At 33.4% G+C, this 21,561-nt stretch overlaps 1 protein-coding gene across 2 annotated transcripts in view; it reads right to left on the bottom strand.

The window, feature by feature from the left end:
- The window catches only part of sorcs3a (sortilin related VPS10 domain containing receptor 3a), a 412,976-nt gene that overhangs the window by 42,416 nt on the left and 348,999 nt on the right, over positions 1-21,561 (bottom strand). The window contains exons 17-19 of one of the 2 annotated variants that reach the window (XR_012408181.1): positions 9,260-9,373; positions 4,063-4,315; positions 3,484-3,758 (exon numbers count right to left, since the gene is read on the bottom strand). Coding sequence is in view for 1 of the 2 variants with exons in the window: in XM_021477188.3 (XP_021332863.2) it covers positions 4,144-4,315; positions 9,260-9,373 (286 nt within the window). In the remaining variant the exon portion in view is untranslated. Of the gene's footprint in view, positions 1-3,483; positions 3,759-4,062; positions 4,316-9,259; positions 9,374-21,561 lie in introns of those variants that run through there. The other variant, XM_021477188.3, reaches the window with a different exon arrangement.

Here is a 21,561-nt window from a genome sequence, read left to right as displayed (position 1 = left end):
TCAAAAGTGCCCCCGCGACGCGACACAACCTCCGTCCAGTCCAGCCCTTCAGTAGGCGCGCGATAACACCTCTCTTGAGTATGCGCGCTCAACCCCCCCTCGGCGCTTTACAATACGCGCGCCACAACACAGCTGATCAGAACGCGCGCGACAGCACCGCTATTCAGCACGCGCGCGGCGACAACACCCGCTTTAGGTTCGATCATTTCCATCTTTTTTTCATCTCCGCTACTAGCAGCACACTCCATTTCCGCATTACTGGATCTGTAGCGACAACAGACCGCAAAGGATTATGGCCACGCCGGGGCTGATGGGAAATGAAGTTCCAGCTACCTTCCGTTCGCTTCATTCGCCTGAGCAAATTTTCTCAGAAGACCTATAGTTTTACCGAGTCATGCGACTTCGGTAATATCGAAAAAATTTAATATTGCGGTATGACGGTATTTACAATACCGTTACATCCCTACTGTTTTCTTATTACTTCTGACATTACTTGAATCAATTTAGCCAATTTCTGGGTCTGACAGGAACACATTTAGCTTAGCTTAGCATAAATCATTGAATCGGATTAGACCATTAGCATCTCAATCCGAAATTACCAAATTGTTTTTCCTATTTAGAGCTTGACTCTTGTGTAGTTACATCACATACAAAGGCCGACATAAAATTAGCAGACATAAAATTAGCATAAAATTAACAAAAAATTACTTCTGACATCGACCAAAAACTAAACAAGACATTATAATAATCATAATTTCACAAAAATAAATAATATAATATAATATAATATAATATAATATAATATAATATAATATAATATAATATAATATAATATAATATAATATAATATAATACAATATAATATAATGTAATTAATATAATATAATATAATATAATATAATACAATACAATACAATACAATATAATATAATATAATATAATATAATATAATATAATATAATATAATATAATATAATACAATACAATACAATACAATATAATATAATATAATATAATATAATACAATATAATATAATATGATTAATATAATATAAAATAAAATAATATAATATAATATAATATAATATTGTATTATATAAAATAATATAATATAATAAAATATAATATAATATAATACAATATAATATAATATGATTAATATAATATAATATAATATAATATAATATAATATAATATAATATAATATAATATAATATAATATAATATAATATAATATAATATTATTTGAATGAATAATATTTAAAAATGAAATAAAAAACCTGTTTCACCTTAAAGGCATTAAATATTAAGGTCCATTTGATTGGTCTAAGAAACAGCTTCGGCTCTGACCCTCATGAATTTAAATAGCTGGAACTGTTAGTCCATCTCACTATCTCTCTTTCTCTTTCTCTCACACACACACACACACACACACACACACACACACACACACACACACGCACACGCACACGCACACGCACACGCACACACACAGACCCTTTACCAGCTCTCGCTCTCTTAATGAAAGGAATAAGCCCTCATTTCCTCATCTCATCATACAGTAATGTGACAACTCTGCTATGGTGAGACGCCAAGGGAGAAACACTTTACCTGAAATGAGTGTGCATATGTGCGTGCGTATGTATGTGTGTAAGAAACCGAGAGAGAGAATGTGCTACCATGTGTGCATTGCACCTCAATGAAAAGCTATTCCCCAGCAGGCTTGCAATACGCATCCGCTGTACACCAAACCATCTGCACAGGCTGAAGTTTTTTTCATCAGATCTCCAGCGCTGCTCACAGAATGCAGAATTATGGGAAGGTTCCTGAATGCCAAACTGACCAGCGTGGGTGTAAACAGTAACATTCAGAGCTCAATGATAGTCTCACTTAGTCAGGCTGGCCTGGAAGACTTGTCTACTTGTTCATTCATTCCTTCATTCATTTTCATCTGCTTTGCCGGGGCCGGGTTGCGAGGGCAGCAGTCTTAGGAGAGAACCCCAGACTTCCCTCTCCCCTAGACACTTCCTCTAGCTCCTCCGAGGGTATCCTGAGGTGTTCCCAGGCCAGCTGAGTAAACATAGTCCCTCTAGCGTGTCCTGGGTCTTTCCCAAGGCCTCCTCCCGGTGGGACTTGGCTGGAACACCTCCTAAGATGGGCATCCTGGAGGCCTCCAAAACCATGCCCAAGCCACCTCAGCTGACTTTTCATGATGTGGAGGGGCAATGGCTCTACTCCAAGCTTTTCCCGGGTGACAGAGTTCCTCACCCTATCTATAAGGGTGCACCTTGCCGGTCTGCGAAGGAAACTCATTTCGGTAGCTTGTATCCTAGATCTTGTCCATTCAGTCATGACCCAAAGCTCATGACCATAGGTGAGAGTAGAAATGTATTGACCCTTGCTTCTGGTGTCCACCATCAGGTTTGTGGATTGCCGCCTCAACAGGCACCACAGACCTTACGGCCACAGCTCCTCACTGGCACATCAACAATGGAGTCAGAGAACATGGACCACTTGGACTTGTCTCCAGCCTCCATCGGGATCTAGTCAAAGCTCTTCCGGAGTTGAGAGTTGAACAACCCTCTGACTTAAAGTTCAGCTAGATGATCCCAGATGACCCTCACAATACGTTTGGGCCTGCCAGGGCTGTCCAGTTTTCCCTCATGCCAGCGGATCCAACTCACCAGGTCAGGCATAGGTCTCTCACTGTGGTTTATGAAAACTAACTAATAATTATACTATAAAAGTAAAATAAAAGTAAAAAAACTACTAATTATTATACTGTGACTCTTATATTGTGAAATAATTTAAATTGTGACTCTATATGTATATGGGGATGTTGACAGGTTATTTTAACCGTTTTAAATTTTTGCAATTAAATAACTTTGTTGTAATAAAACACACATATCTAAAATTTCCCGGCTTTTCCTAAATATGTGTTTATTTTCTTCCGACATTGTTATTTTATTAAAATTACAAAACACAAAATAGTTATGATTATTTCTACCTTAGAACTAAGATTTCAGTGTCTGTTACTTTACCCCATGATTTTAAATACGCATGCCTCTGTTGCCTAACAACTTCCTGCTATCAAAAATATTTCTGATAGCAAAAAAAAAAAAAAAAAAACATAATTTAACTTCAGATATGTCTAAACAGCATATTCAGTGTTGTGAAAAAGCCTTCTCGTCTGCTTGAGTAAGTGAAAATGAAAGGGAGTTGCTGACATTTCTGTGTATTCTTATGTAGCCTAACTATACCTTTATAGGATGTATTATCTAAAAGATCCTATTTTTAGGGTGAAGACTTAATTCAATATGATGACAGACATTCAAAGCTTAATTTTAAAATCTCAATAGAAGCTTTGAATGTAAATATCCCTTATATGAGAACGATCAGAATGACTATGGTAATTCTAGTAGTTTAAGAATTCTGGTAGTTCCAAAGGAACTCTCCACTTTTTTTTTTTGTTTTTTTTTTTTTAAATTTGCTTATTTTACAACTCTCCTAGAGTTAAACAGTTTAGTTTGACCATTTTTAAATCCATCCAGACAATTTCTGGGTCTAATACTTTTAGCTTAGCTTAGCATAGATCACTGAACTGGATTAGACCATTAGCATCTCAATCCAAAATGACCAAATAGTTTTGAATGTTTTCCTATATAGAGCTTAACTATTCTGTAGTTGTATCTTTTTTTAAGACTGACATGAAATTAGCTATTTTCTACAATGATATGACTAGTGATTATACACTCATTCTGGTATAATAATCGCTTAAACAGCCATTAATAATGTGTAATAATGGCAATTAACGTCCAATTATAATTGTTATTTATCAGTAACATCTGTAATCTTAATATAATTTTGCATACTGCTAGGCCTACAATAGGTGATATGTTATTTTGTCCAGCTGTTCATTCCTAGACCCTTAAATCACATTTTTTTATTTAGAATATGGAACAAGTGTTATCAGATCTTTGCAAATTAAAAAAAAAAAAAAAACAGTAGTCACATTGTCACATACACCAACTGTAGTAATTACAATTCAGGTATTGACTCAACATCAAGGCCATAATTGCAGCTTCCGGCCATACTGAGCTTTAAATGACCAGATCAATAAATCTGATCATGTTCAGTTCTTACCTCTTCAAGTCGCACCAGGAAGGTCACATTGCTGCCCATGTTTGCTGTGAGTTTTTCGTCACGTGTTGTCAGGACTAAACCACGTGGCGGGCGGTTCGGACACTGCTGTTTTCTGGCCGTGTACATTTCCTTCACACCTTTAGTGCAGTTATTGGCTACCACCTTACGATATCTGAAACAAACAAACAAACAAACAAACAATAAATAAATAAATAAATACATAAAACTACCTTGAAACAAGAGGCTTTTCCACTAAAATTTGTGATTAAATATAGATTTATGTAGTAAATGCGTTTGGGGTGTTTGCAAACAAAAAAGTGGTCCTAAATTCAGTTTAAGACACTTAAGCATATTAAATATATAATAAAAGACCCAATAATTGCTTTCAGTGGTTTAATGTTTAAGGCCGAGGAAACAGGAACTGTAATTTGGCTTAATATGATGATTAAAAGTTCCTCATCTCTTTGACTTAACATTTGAAAGTTGTCAATTTCAAAATAAGAGTCAATAACTTGCTTTTGATTTACTATTGATTTGCATAATGTTATTTGAATTTCAAGTAGCTTAAATGTATAATAAAAGTCTTAATTATTGTTTTCAGTGGTTTAAATATTGGGGCTGAGGGAACAAGAACTGTGATTCGGCTTAATATGATGATGAGACGTTCCTTATCTGTTTGACTTAGCATTTAAAAATAGTACATTTCAAAATAAGAGTCAACTATGTTGATTAAACACTCCTCATCTGTTTGATTTAGCATTTGAAATCAGTAAATTTCAAAATAGGAGTCAATTATGATGATTAAATGTTCCTCTTCTTTTTGACTTAGCATTTGAAAGAAGTTCATTTCAAAATGAGAATCAATTACGATGATTAAACGTTCCTCTTTGTTTGACTAAGCATTTGAAAGAAGCGAATTTCAAAATAAGAGTCAATTAATTACTTATGATTTACTGTGGTATTTGAAAATTAAGTAGCTTAAGAAGCTGCTTTGACAAAATTTACATTGCAAAAGCGCTATACAAATAAAGGTGAATTGAATAAAAAATGTATAATGAAAGTGTCAATTATTACTTTCAGTGGTTTAACAAGAACTGGAAACAAGAACTGTGATGCGGCTTAATATGATGATTAAACTTTCCACATAGGTTTGATTTAGCATTTGAAAGTATTAAATTTTAAAATACGAGTCAAGTAATTGCTTATGATATACTGTTGATTTACATGGTGATATCTGAATCTTAAGTTTATTAAATGTATAATAAAAGTCTTAATTATTATTTTATTGGTTTAAAACAAGGGTTGCCAACCCTGTTCCTGGAGAGCCACCTTCCTGCAGATTTCAGTTGCAACCCATATCAAACACACCTGCCTGTAATTATTACATGGTGTTCAGGTCCTAATTGATTGGTTCAGGTGTGTTTGATATGGGTAGCAACTGAAATCTGCAGGAAGGTGGCTCTCCAGGAACAGGGTTGGCCACACCTAGTTTAAAATATGAGGCCATGGAAACATGAACTGTGATTTGGCTTAATACGGTGAATAAACCTGCCTCATAGCATTTGAAAGTAATAAATTCATGATTTATGATTTACTATTGATTTAAATAATAACATTTAAATCATAAGTATCTTTAAATGTATATTGGAAGTATTAATATTGTTTTCAGAGGTTTAAAAGTTGAGCCCTAAGAAACAGGAACTGTGATTAGGCTAAATATAATGATTAAATCTCCCTCAGCTGTTTAATTTAGCATTTGAAAGAAGTAGATTTCAAAATAAGAGTCAAGTAATTGCTTATGATTTATTATCGATTTACGTAATGATATTTGAATCTTAATGCAATTTACATGTGTTTAACAGTGCATAGTATCGCCCCAATCTGGCTGACAGAGCAGATGGAAGTAATAAAAGTTTTTTTCAAAATAAGAGTCTGAGTGTGTTTCAGGGTTTTTATGACACTGTTGATCAATTATGACAATGTTATGGCATTTGTGTTGTAATATATTTAAAATGGCTGTAACAGCCCATCACCCTCTTTTGTTTTTAATTGAGCAGCTGGAGGTAGTAAATACATATCAAATTAAGAGTCTGAGTGTATATAAGGCTTGTTTATGGAAAGATGATGATGATAGTTTAAAAATAAGGATATTTTTGTATTATATAATATATTTCATATGTTTTACTGTGTTCATTCATTCTCATTCATTTGTTTAACTGAGCATTGGTAAGTCGTAAATACATATCAAAATAAGAGTCTGAGTGTATTTTATAACACTGTTGCTCAATTATGACAATGCTATGGTGTTTGTTTTGTAACATATTTAAAATAATTTTGAAAAGTCCTTCTTTTGTTTTATCGATCAAGTAGAAGTAGTGAATGCATTTCAAAATAAGAGTCTGAGCGTATTTTAAGCCTGTTTATGGAAGGTGATGTTTTTAACAATGCTCATTTTTAAATTGCTCATTTTTTCTCCGTCATTTGTTTGATTGAGCAGCTGGAAGTAGTAAACACATTTATTTAATCAGTATATATATATATATATATATATATATATATATATATATATATATATATATATATATATATATATATATATATATATATTTTTTTTTTTTTTTTTTTCTATTTATTATAATTTTTTTAAGTAAAAAGTAAAGAGAAAGGTAAGACTCTGATCATAAAAAAAAAATATATATATTATGATATTATGAAACTCATTGGCATTTACCTATTTAAACACATAAATTTTCTGAACGCTCACTGTATTTTTTTATTCTATTGGATAAAAATTCCATTCTGAGCAGCTCAAGTATATATATATATATATATATATATATATATATATATATATATATATATATATATATATATATATATATATATATATATATATATATATATATATATATATATATATATATATACTTTTTTTTTTTTCTCAGAAGAATGAATTGGTTTTGGCCACAATTCATGTGCCGGCTCTGACACAATCTCAGAAAATGATAATCTTGTTCTTCCTCTGTCTTTTTCCCTGTCTGTAATTTTGCACTCCTGCTCTGAATGGACATGCTTTCTGACCGATGTTGCTTTTAAATGAGCTTCAAATGAAGTCTTTCCATTACACAGTGTTATCTGTCCGGCTCGGTCTCTTTGTATGGATTGCCTGTCTAGAAAGTTGTCGTAAAGACAGACGCCACGGTCTACAGAAAGTTTAAAACCTGCTCACGTCAATATGGCTTGTGCGGCTCATCAGCAAAGAAAGTTTAAATCATGCCACAGCTTAATTAAAATTAGCCACAAAAGCAAATTGGTTTAGTGCTTGTCTGATTAAAATTGCTTTACAAATAGTGTCTTTCAGCTAGAATAACTAAAAGCTGATTCATATATATATATATATATATATATATATATATATATATATATATATATATATATATATATATATATATATATATATATATATATAATCATTTAAGGTCAATAATATCAACCACTTTAAGTAAAATTTATTTTTTTGATTGGCTCCAGAACTTAATTAACCTAATTCACCTAGTTAAGTCTTTAAATCGCATTTTAGGCTAAACTTTTGGATCTTGAAAAATATTTAGTGAAATATTACTTACTGTCATCATGGCATTAAGAAATTGCAGTGAATTTTTGTTCAAATTTTATTATTTAATTACCAAAACTATTGTTTAAAAATGTGTTAAAACATACTCTCTCCTTCAACAGAAATTGAAGTAAAAAAAAAAAATCAAATGATTAAAATTGCACAGGAGGGCTAATAATTCTGACTTAATTCTGAAAAGAGATCACTGGGTTACAAATTATCTCAAAATTATACCAGAGATTATACAATTTGCAACAGTTATGAAAAAAATATATACATATTTAGAACAATCTTTATTTATATATCCCATTTTTTATTTCTATTGATTAATAAATAAATATTTTTTAAGTGAAATAATAAAAAAATAAATGTTACACGTCACCATTTTTTTTCATAAAACATATTTCTAAGGGTGCTGTTGACTTGAAATCCACGTTTAAAAAGAAACCAAATCTAATCAGTTTACAGATTAAGTTATGTGTAATAAAATGAAATGACACAGGAAAAAAAGTATTGAACACATGAAGAAAGGGTGGTGTAGAAAGGCAGTGAAAGCCCAGACAGCAGCTGAAATATCTCAGTAGTTCTTCAGCAACGCTCTTCATCATTCATCATTGTATATGAATATTCACTGCTTCAGTTCAACATCTACACTAGCACAATGATGAAGAGGAAACCAGGGTGGACATTTCAACAAGACAATGATCCAAAACATAGTCAAGGAAACTCTAAAATGCTTTCAAATAAAGAAAATCAAGCTGGCTCAGCCAATCACCTGACTTAAATCCAGTAGAAAATGCTAAATAAAGATAAGTTTGGATAGACAAAACAAACAGACTCATCAATATTTTTACAACAGCACCTTTAGAAATAAAAAAATGTTTTCTGAGAAAATTGTGTTGAAAACTTGAATATTTATTTCCCCCGCTGTGTGTGTGTGTGTGTATATATAAGCTTAGTTTTTAGCTTCTTGTTCTTGTTCATAAACAATGGTGTCAGGACTTTTCATCTTGATGACACTGACACTTTCACTGACATGAATGCTTGCTTTTTAGTGATGAGCTATCCATTTTGAGCAAGTGATGCGCTTTTGCAGGTTATCAACTAGGTTTTGCAGTTTGCAACAATTGTTTTGAGAAATGCATGAACTGTTGTGCAAATGTAAATAGTGTTGTGAGAAATGCACCAAAGCCACTGAGGAAAAACTGTAATACTAGAACTACATGAAAAAAAGAGAAATAGTCAACCGTAATACAATATACAGTCTTAAAGTAATACTGCTAAAGTAGCGTATACAATAGGGTCAGTCTTAATCCGTCTTTAGCTTTGTTTAATACCCATATACACTGTAACCCTATGGTACAGTGAGTCCTCATTGAAATAGCCTAGTAATTGTGCCTGAAGGCCAGATTTAGCTATCGGCTCTCAGTGACGTCGCGCAAAGTTAAACTCCACCATGACAGAAAATAAACCTTATGTGCAAGTATGGTAAATTTTTCTTACCCTGTGCTGTTGAGGAAGTTTTGCCCTTGGCTGCAGCTTCGAGACACTATAGAAGGGTTGAACCAAAACGCCGGCAGACAGTTTCCATCTCCTCTCCTCTCAAAACCATAATCACTGCAAAAGAGGATAGATAGATAGATAGATAGATAGATAGATAGATAGATAGATAGATAGATAGATAGATAGATAGATAGATAGATAGATAGATAGATAGATAGATAGATAGATAGATAGATAGATAGATGATGGACGGACGGACGGACGGACGGAAGGACCGATGGAAGAAAGAAAGGAAAGACGGAAGGATGGATGGATGGATAGACAGATAGACGGATGGATAGATAAATGAATGGATGGATGAATGGATGGAAGGAAGGAAGGAAGGTAGGAAGGGTGGGTGGGTGGGTGGGTGGGTGGATGGATGGATGGACAGACGGATGGACGGACGGACAGACCGACGAACCGACGGAAGGAAGGAAGGAAGGAAAGAGGGAAGGATGGATGGATAGACAGATAGACGGATGGATATATAGATGAATGAATAGATGGATGGAAGGAAGGAAGGAGGGAGGAAGGAAGGAAGGAAGGAAGGAAGGATGGATGGATGGACCGACAAACGGACGGACGGACAGACAGACAGACAAATAAAATGATGGATGGATGGATGGATGGATGGATGGATGGATGGATGGATGGATAGATAGATAGATAGATAGATAGATAGATAGATAGATAGATAGATAGATAGATAGATAGATAGATAGATAGATAGATAGATAGATAGATAGATAGATAAGCTATTAGATACAAATACATATGTAGATAGAAAAGAAGCTATTTCGAAAAATGTTGCAAACATGTAACCCTCAAAGAATTTGTTATTCTCACAAGGGAAGTCAATAGTTACAGGTTTTCAGCATTTTCAAAATATCTTTTTTACTGTTTAACAGTCAAAAGAAACATAGGAAATGTGAAAAACCACTTGAGGCTGACTAAAGTCAGTCATTTTTCATTTTTGTGTGTCATTTTTCTGTGAACTACCCCTTTAAGCTCATTAGAGACATCCATCATTAATAACCATACATCAAGTACAAGTGCATCTCTCTACATTCAACCAAGGTCATGGCGAGTTCAGATCTGGTTTGTGACATTTCTGGAAGCCTATAACTATATCCGTACAACCATTGACGCACAGCGGCACATCCACGATCCTAGCATGTTCCTCATTTTTGCCCCCGAGACAATTGCAGCCATTGAGATGCATTAATTCTGGGATGACAAATGTCTTTCTCTGCTTCTGAGAGCTGCGGGCTTCAAACTGTATGGCATGTCTTTCGATTCTCCGGGCTCCCTGAAGCCTCTGGAACCTGCCGAAGTGAAGTGTCTGTTCATATATCACCGGTGACTTTGATTTATCAATTAATTACTGATCCGCAAAAAAACAAAACCCAGCAGACCACACGGTCGCTTTTGGCATCAGGCGTTAGGGTTTTTTAATTACGAACAGTTCCAATCCAGCTCTCAGATAACATTCAGCTTTAAGAGGTGTTTTGTGTGCTTTAGCTCTGATTGTCAATGTACTAATGTTTACCGCGTACAACGTTTCAAGCATGAAAATTGGAGAAGTCATTTTAGCATGTTGATGTATATGGACATGGTATTTATTTGGTTTTGGCTGACCTAATGTTATTGATACACGCTTATTTTTTTTTTTTATGGACAACTCAGAATGGGGATTTTTTTTTACAAACAAATTAGTAGTTTTTTCGTCTTTGCCATAATGACAGTACATAATATACTTCCCGACCAGTCCTGCTGGGCTATATGCTGTCCAACTGCTCATTAATGCAAATCAGCCAATCACATGGCAGCAGCTCAATGCATTTAGGCATGTAGACATGGTTAAGACGATCTGCTGCAGTTCAAACCGAGCTTCGGAATAGGAAAGAAAGGTGATGTAAGTTACTTTGAACGTGGTACGATTGTTGGTGCCAAATGGGCTGAGTATTTCAGAAATTGCTGATCTACTGGGATTTTCACGCACAACCATTTCTAGGGTTTCCAGAGAATTTTCTGAAAAAGCGAAAATATTCAGTGAGTGGCAGTTCTGTGTGCACAAATGCCTTGTTGATGCCAGAGGTCAGAGGAGAATGGCCAGACTAGTTCGAGTTGATAGAAAGGCAACAGAAACTGAAATAAACACTCGTTACAACTGAGGTATGTAGAAGAGCATCTCTGAATGCACAACACGTCCAACCTTGTGGCAGATGAGCTACAGCAGCAGAAGACCACACCGGTACTAGTAATGTGTACCTGATAAAGTGGCCGTTGAGTGTATTTTATTAGTTATTTTGCAAGAAACTAGTATTTGGCTTAAAGTTAGGATTAAAAGCTTAATTAAAGGTTTATTTTATTATATTATTGTATATTATATTATTGTATATCATATTATATATATATAAGTCTTAACTGTGGTCATAATGCTATTATTTGAAAAAAAAATGGTCTATAAAGAGAAATATTTTTTAATAGTGTTTCACTCTTTGCATTTCTAAATGATTCTTTCAGCCCCACATTTATTATATCTGCAACTGGAAGAACTTTTTAATTCTTATGCCACCAAACAATGCAAGTAATTAGATTAGTTTTGTTTTTATGTATTTATTTTTTTTTTTTTGTATAGGAGACAACATTTTATATTCCACCAAGTAATTACTCAGTATATCATATCGCAAGTTGTTTTTTTCCCCCTTCAAAACAAATTAAAATGTATTTGTGATTTTGCTGCAAATTTAGCAAACTTGTGTTTTTCAGAGACTTTTCTATCACCAAAGAACATATGAAATATGAATTGATTGGTCGACGAATGTGTGAATTAATGTGCATAAATTGCACTGCTAAAGTTTGACCTCATTCAGAAACAAATGAGGCTCGATGACAGAAAATAAGGCACCAAAGTTTGGCTGTGCTTGGTTAAATTAAGATAAAAAGCAGAACTGGGTAAAAATTTCTGAATTAATTAACATCTAAATTAAATCTGTTGAAAAAAAATAAATAAATAAAAACAGATTTGTCTGCGCTGGAACAAAAACCTAATTATTCACTTCTGTTATGGCAAAACTAATCCAAACTCTTCCAAGTTTAATAAATTGCTTGTACTTAAAAAAATCATCATTGTAAAAAAAATCTCCATACTGTAAATTAACAGCTTTCTGTATTTTGTGATTTCTGTTTGTAAGAACCATAATTTGATTTAATATAATATATTAATAGTGCTCAAATACCTGTACAGTTTACAAATATTGATATCTTTAGTCATGTGCATTTGCTGATTTCACCCCTACTCCTTTGTTTGTGATGGTTTGCTCCACCTTTATTAGACTGTTTTTAGTTATATTATGGGATACGAAAGTGACACATTTTTTTGACCATTTGAGTTTATTGTTACACTGCATGAGTATCTACTAAACATCTTTAATTCGAACAAAACCTGAGTCAGTTTATTGCTCCACAGATTTAATTTTTTTTTGTTTTGTTTTTTGTTTGTTTCTCCTTTATGCTTTTTTCTGTCTGTAGGTGTGCGCACACTTCTATTGTCTTATGTTGTCACGAGGTTATGCTTCATTTAACACAAGCTCATCCTGAAAATGAAGTCCTGTGGACGTTTCAGAAGACCGCCATTGTAGCCAGAGGTACGTATGGCTGTATTTAATGTTTAAGCAAACGATAGGGGGCGGTTAGACGTCTTTCCTTTTGGTGCTTATCGGCTGACCGCTTACCTCCGTGTGGAGGACTTTCCCGCCGCAACCAGCTTGTCCAGTTAGCTTGTCATGTACGTCGGCAGACTAAGGACGCAGAGAGGTGTTGACGACGACGACTGGGTTCGAGCGGTTACAGAAATCAGGTAAGACAAAAACAGATTTAAAAAATAAAATTAACGAGTGAACAACAGGGTGAGAATATGGTAAAATCCGAAAACGTGGTAAAAATCAGATGAGGGCTTTGCTTTTTCTAGACGGCTTTTGTAAACCATTGGTTGAGTTAAGGAAAGTAAGTGGGTCGGCGGGTCAATCTGTAAAATTGGTTGGGTTTAGGGAAGGAGGAGGGTGGGTCAGTCGATTGGCCGGCTGCCCAGTCAATCATTCAGTCGGTCGACAACGACCTCTGGTGGGTTTACACAAGAACATTTGAGCTAAAAAAGCGCACACAATGGCCTCTCGCAGATTCTGCAAAAATACATACCTCCCGGGACATATTTCGCTGTCTCCAGAAACGTCAACGGGACTACTTTTTTAAAATGAGCCTGGGATGGCTTTATTAATTTGTTATTACTTGGATATGTTACTCTGTGTCTTGTCAGGACTCTGGTGGGATATCTGGGTTATGTGGTCTTTTTGAATGGTTTCGGCTTACTATTGGACACTATCGGCTCACAATTCTGCCATGTCTATTGCTCACACATATATTCACTGTTTGCCCTCTATTGCACTATTATTTTTGATCTCCAATCAATAAAGAGATATATGCATATTGGATTCATCTTTTTTGTATATGTTTTATTATTATTATTTTTGGTGAGTGTGACACTTTTCAATGGGTTAGAGTTGATTTTTCCTCCATAAACTTTTTATGTTAAAATTTTGAAAAAGTGACTTTTATTGACATATTTAAATAGTTTAAAGTGATCTATTGTCTATGTTTGTGTTGTAATTATGGTATGAAAACCTGGTAATAAAATATCAGTACTTTTTCCTCTTAATTCACAGACTTATTTCTCATTTAATATTTATTCTACAACATATTGTTTCAAACACATAACATATCAACAGAAGACAACAGAAGAGTTAGATTTTCAATATCAAAAGTCAACAGAAAAGCTATGAAAGTGCCATAATTCCATTTCCTAACCCTAAATAAAAATAAAAAAGAACTGAAAAATGAAACCTGTTAATAAGGATTTTTATTTTCTTTCTAAATAATTGCAACATAATAATCATCAGTATCTTAAAAAAAATTGTGTTTAACTCACTTTTTTGAAATCTCATGTGACATATGTAGGTTTGACTCCTGTTCATTTATAATACAGTAATTCCATCTGACGCAAAATAATAATATAAGCAGCTAAAAATAAAATCATGTTTTTTGGTTTTCCTTTTTTAAAGTTTAATAATTTAAAGCATAGTAATTTTCCCTGATGGAAAAGCAAATAAATGCTTCCTTCTAAACTATGTGTTGTGGCTCCGGCCAGGAGCTTTTACTGTGTATATAAACGGCTCTAAAGGCACAGCTATAGGAAGGAAGCAGAATTACAGATTTATCACAGTCCTCAAGAGAAGATTGCTGTGATGGCAGAGGTAACGGTGTAAAGATATAAACAGTCTGGCAGGAATACGTAAGTGCAAAATTCAAATGCGGATTGTTATCCGTGATGATTGTGTAACCAAGCAGTTTTCTGGGATTACAGATATACAGGCCTCCACTTTCATTTTTATTCTTTTTAAACTAATGTCCAAAGCTTTTCACTCATCATAGCACACATGCTGCAGATGATGTGACAATAAAAGTGATTTGAGTTGATTTTATTTAAAGTTCTTTTTAATAGAGAACAATTTCACAGTATTTATTCATTCATTCATTTATTCATTCATTCATTCATTTTCTTTTCAGCTTAGTCCCTTTATTAATCTGGGGTCTCCACAGAGGAATGAACCGCCAATTTATCCAGCAAATGTTTTTTTATGCAGCGAATGCCCTTCCAGCTGAAACCCATCACTGGGAAACACCCACACACTCGCATTCACACATATACACTACGGACAACTTTAGCTTACCAAATTCACCTGTACCGCATGTCTTTGGACTTGTGGGGGTCACCAGAGCACCCAGAGGAAATGAGAAACATGCAAACTCCACACAGAAATGCCAACTGCCCCAGCCGAGACTTGAACCAGCGACCTTCTTGCTGTGCGGCGACAGCGCTACCTACTGCGCCACCGTGTCAGCCTAATTTTTACAGTATTTCCTGTAATATTTTTTTTTTCCTCTGGAGTCTTATTTGTTTTAATTTGGCTAGAATAAAAGCAGTTTTTATATAAAAAAAAAAAAAAACACAACACATTTTATGTCAATATTATTAGCTCCCTTAAGCAATATTTTGTTTTGATTGTCCACAGAACAAACCATCTTTATACAATAACTTGCCTAATTACTCTAACTTTCCTAATTAACCTAATTTGCCTAGTAAAATCTTTAAAAGGCACCTATTTTACCCAATAGTATCTGGATGCAGCCTTTATGATGCAAGCTAAGATTGCATCACTCAGCGATGCAATATCCAGACAATGGAGTGAGTGACATCATTGTGAGTGGTAGGGTTAGGGGTGGGGTTAGGTGAGCCCATTAAAAAGCATTAGATACAGCTCAGATTGCACTGCACCAGGTCTACATCCAGACCCCTCTTATTTTACCCCATTTTCAAGAATTCATTAAGATTTCTTTTGTATCTGTAAAGTTTCAGCTCAAAAAACCCGGCAGATTAATTATTAGACCTATTAGAATATTGGAATTTTCTACTCTGAAAACAATCCTGTTTTTGTCACCTGTGCCTTTAATGCTAGTTCTCCCCACCCACGTGCCTGTCAGAGTGGGCCTCAATCCCTGCCTGGGCTGTGTCAGATAAACAGCACAGTGACAGAAATGAAGGAAACAGATCTCGCATGACATTTGTGAGAAATACTACAGTAAGAATGCTGCCAATGATTATTTGATGGATTTGTTGTGGAGTTAATTCAAGCCTTTCTGCAACGATGAGTCACACACAGTGTCGTTACAAAGCACACACACACTGTTTTCCCACACAAATGTGACAGGATGCACGTTAATATCAATTGCTGTATGAATATCTGTTATGTTAATGTACAAAATAAACATGATTTAAAGTCCACAAACCAGGATTGATGAATTGATGTCTTCTTTTATAATTGTCCTGACACTATGTGGCTGTGGTGAAATGGTGTGATGGTAAAATCACCGTCATTCATTACAAACATGCACTAAATAGTTTTTCAACTTGTAAAACTCATTCTGGATCACATTTCATGATGACTAATGATCACAGAGTGAACAGATTTTTTAATCCCATTTGCTTTGCGCACATCCTGTGTTGTTGATATGATTATACATGGAAACATGCTAATAGGCAGCTGTCAATCAATTCGGTGGGCAGGGAAACCGCATTTCTACACCATATTGCGCTCAGCCTCAAAATGGGAGGGATTTTAGTTCTATTTTAACATCAGGAAATAAAAATAATAATATTTATTGTGCTTCTATCACTCCAATATGACTGTGGAGACACTATACCAACACAATTCTGTCCGAACAGCTTACAAAATATTATTTTCATCATAGGTGCCCTTTAAATGTCACTTTAAGCTAAATTATAGTAACTTGAAAAAATATCTAATCAAATATTATTTACTGCCATTATGGTGAAGATAGAAGAATCGTCTATTAAAAATGAGTAATTAAAACAATTATGTTAAGGAGTGTGTTTATAAAAATTGCTTTACGTTAAACAGAAATTGGGGGAAAATATACACAGGGACTAATAATTCAACATGGCTATTAATTCTGACCCCAACTGTATATAAATACATACATAGAAATGAAAAATGATTAAAATGAGAAAAGTTCAGGAGGATCACCTGTGTTCAGCAAACCCTAAAATGGCAGATGCATAATCACACACAGCGTGAAGTGACTCCATGCGGAGCTTCTATTCATATGTAGGCGAGCTTCTAGTCTTAGCCAATCAGAGATGTCAGAGGAATTCTTTAAATATGTCCTCGCTCTGACATTCATAATCAGCGAGTGTGACAGACTCTGAAAGAAGAGGGTGAAATTTCAGCAAAAAAACATTAGGGATATGTGCCAAAATCAAGGTGGATTTGGAGGAGAAGGGTACAGTAAAATGGTATTTTTTCATTGTTTATTTGTTTGTTTGATTAATTAACACAACTATATGAAGCTTCCGTTTGCAATAACAGATAAATATGCCTTTATAAATGTTTTTAGTTTTCATTATTGAACTCTGCAAAGTACAAAATGTAAAAAAAAATGATTTATGAAAATTTATAAATGATGGTGTTTTGTATCTGTGCGCATGCATATTATACAACAGCGGTCAAAAGTTTAGGGTCAGTGGGATTATTAAATGTTTTAAAATAAGCTTCTCTTGCTCACCAAGGCTGCATTTATTTCATCAAAAATACAGGAAAAAAAAAAAAGTGAAATGTTATTACACTATAAAATAACTGCTCAAATATAGTTTATGATTTAATTTAATAATTTATTTCAGTGATTTAAATGATACATTTTCAGCTTCATTACTCCACTTACATGATCCAGAAGTCACTCTAATATCATCATTATTATTATTATTATTATTATTATTATTATTATTATTATTATTGCTGTTATTAATTTTGTTAATGTTATTATTAATGTAAAAGTAATAAAAGCAATAATGATTGAATAAATAATTTCATTTTAAACATGCAATAAAAAATATATTTTTTAATTTATTTATTATTTTACCAAATATTTAACAATTTAACATTTTTTATTATTTTTTAATGCAGTGTATGTATATAAGCAAATGCTGCTGCATTTATTTATATTTTTATTTGTTAATTTTTCTTGTCTTGTGATGTATGTATGTATATAAGCAAACACTGCTACTATTTTATCTATTTATTTATTTATTTATTTACATGTATTTATTTATATTATTATTATTATTGTTATTATTATTCTAATTATTTAATTTGTTTATATTATTATTAGTATTATATATTTATTCATTTTTAACTATTTATGTTATTTTATGCTATTTATTTTATGCAGTTTATGTTGTCTATCGTTATTCATTTAATGAATTATTTATTAGTTTGTTCATTTTACTATTTAATTGTATTTATCTATTTATTTATTTACAAAATTTGTATTTATTCATTATCTATCTATCTATCTATCTATCTATCTATCTATCTATCTATCTATCTATCTATCTATCTATCTATCTATCTATCTATCTATCTATCTATCTATCTATCTATCTATCTATCTATCTATCTATCTATCTATCTATCTATCTATCTATCTATATTTATCTTTTATTTGTTTGTTTGTTCGTTTGTCTATCCTGTTTATTTTAGGATAGAACTAGGCAATGCAGTATTTGCATTAAAATACATGAAAAAAATATCCTTAACTGCCATCATATTTTAGAACGAGAGTCCTCACAGGGGGATCTTCACTTTAATAAGTCCTTTTTTTATTTTGTACAAATAAATGTTAAAAAATAATATGAAAACATCCAACACTGGAATCAAAGTACTGGAAATTTAAAGACACATAAAAAAGCTTAAGAGGCGTCATGGGGACTGTTTGCATTTACAGAAGAAAAATAACATACGTTTGAAAGCATTTTCAGATCCCTCCACACAGTTTCTGAAATATTAAACCGAACTCTTAACTTTACCAAACAGAACAGAAGAAAGTCAACACAAATCAATGTGAGACATATCAATCTATGCGTGAATGTGATAAATAATATACATCCCAGGGCATTTATATATACTTTAAAAGACAGCAACAAACTTTGAGAACATCAATCTTCTCATCCTCTCTCAGCTCATGTGGCCTTCAAAAGCTTTAAAGTCCTGGATTTTCTGTCTCTATGCATCCTAATCCTCAATAAAGCACCTACACTGACCCTACGGATGGGGTTAACCGGCCTGCTGCTACAAAAAAATGCTATGTCTATTCAGAGATCTTTTAAAACAGCTTAAAGATCCCAGTGAACTGAACATGAAGGCTGTGCAGTCGCAGTACATGAGTAAATCTAGACAACACTTTACATCTGAAGAAGTTTGAGGTCTTGATCTTTTTAACAGTCTGACATACAGAATCAGCCCGAGGTCATGTATTGATTATTTGTGAAGTAGACTGTTTACTCAGTACTAGTGCTTTCTTTGGATTGAGAATAAAACTCTTGGTTGAGATAAAATTCTGGGTTTGGTTGGCATGTTTTTTAAGATTGAACTTAAACAACAACCACGACAAAAGGGTTTAACATGTATTTCGCAATTTAACTTACAATTTGTGCTGGGCCGTATTTGCTTGTTATACAATACAGGTGTACATGTGTTGTTTTTATCGACTTGTAAAGACCTTAGAAATTGTGTATAACAAAATGTCTAAAGCTGGAATTCTTTGTATGAAATTGATAAAAAAAAAAAAAAAAAAAAAAAACAGTAATATTGTGTCTTCAAAAATTTCTAATAAAAATATTATGACTTAGAGCATTTATTTGCAGAAAATGACAATAGTTTAAATAGTCAATATATATGTTCATGTTTCAAACCATAAATATATATTTTCAATCATATAGTGCCTGTCAAAAAAAGCTGCACACTCGAATAATTAATCGAATAGCTTTGATAATGGCAGACATTCGCCATATCATCATTTCAACATGCTTCTGCAACATCAAAACATTTATTCCCATCCAGATTTGCATAAAATGTTGCCAAGATCTTGTATTGAGGATTCAAATAATTACAATAAAGGATCTTGTATTTACGCCTAAAGTCTTCTCCAGCACATCGCAAAGATTCTCAATAAGGTAAAAGTTTGGAAGTGGTGGCCAATCCAAGTGTAACAATGATGATTAAAGGTATTTTTTCAGTATTCAATGTTATTATTAATATTATTATTATTATTATTAGTAGTAGTAGTAGTAGTAGTAGTAGTAGAAGCAGTAGTCGTCATCATTGTTGTCGTAGTAGTAGTAGTTGTCACATCCGTCAGTGACCACCTGAGGGCGCTGTAGTGCACTAGGACTTTGTAGGCACTACAGCGTCCCAGGAAAGAACTACATTCCCATACATACCACGCGCATACACAGGAACACTTACACTGACCCGTCATCTCATCTGTTCTGTGTTACCGTTGATTATCTGGACTATATATTCAACCATTCCACCTATGTTTGTCATCGCGTCGTTTGTCTACTTTGTCTTCCTTGTCTTCTTGCTCCCAGTAAGTCTGATATTTCCAAGTTGCTGTTCCTGATCGTGTTTTTGTATTTTTGCCAAAGTCTAGTTTGTAGTGTTTTTGTTTCTGAGCCTTGTCTCTGTTTTAGTTTCTGGTTTTGTCGTTTGTTTGTTACTTTGTATTTTTGATCACCTTGTTTGTTTCACTGTAAATAAATCTGCACTTGGATCCACACCTTTTTGTTTTTGTTTTGTTTTGATCACGTTAACGTGACAGTAGTATTATAATTTCCTGCAAATAATTTATAATAACTTTAAACTGGAACTTAATTTTATCCAGGGCTGTTTATTCTGTAGTAGTGCAGTTTAATAATTCCCCAGCACATCTCAAAGATTATCAATAAGGTTAAAGACTGGACTCTCTGGTGGCCAATCCATGTGTAACAATGATGTATATGATGATGATCTATATATTTTTTTAGTATTCAATGTTGTTATTATTATTATTATTATTATTAGAAGTAGTAGTAGTAGTAGTAGTAGTAGTAGTAGTAGTAGTAGAAGTATTGTAAATTTTCTGTAAATATACTATAATAACTATGATCTGGAACTATGTTTACCCTGTAGTACTGCAGTTTAATAATTTTTGGTGAGAGCTCCAATTTTTTTCTTTGGAGCTTGTAACTCTCTGAAGTTGGCAGTCCCAGTGCTTCCAAGTAAAAAGTTTTTTTTTTATTTTTGAGCCCTGAATCATGACACATTACTTCTATTTTTGCTTCAAGCAGAGATGTGGCAGCCAAACTTAATGGTGTTAGTTAACCCTGAGACCTCTGATTATGTTCAGACTGGCGAGTCTGTAAGACCATGACCAATGGTAAATGGACGAGTGCGAGCACACCTATAATAGTAATCAAATATCTAAATTAAGATCGCATCTAAAATGATGATCAGCACATAATTATAATCAGTCCACATTTGAGACCTGCGTTTAATTGGAGTCAGATCAAATTAATAACACAGTCAGTCTAAAGTAAATTAAACAGTTTAACACTAGAACTACCAGAACTCCATAATAACTATAATGACTAACTATTACCGCAGTCAATCTGACCTTCAGACTAGACTGTACTTTGTCATTTGATATCAGATCATATTTGTATTTAAAGACAAGGTTAATAATAATAATAATAATAATAATAATAATAATAATAATAATACTATTAATCATATTTTAAAAATCAC

Source organism: Danio rerio, chromosome 1 (assembly GCF_049306965.1).
Source record: "Danio rerio strain Tuebingen ecotype United States chromosome 1, GRCz12tu, whole genome shotgun sequence".
Lineage (NCBI taxonomy): Eukaryota > Metazoa > Chordata > Actinopteri > Cypriniformes > Danionidae > Danio > Danio rerio.
Note: the sequence above shows the minus strand (reverse complement) of the source record. Positions and strands in the feature narration are given on the sequence as shown.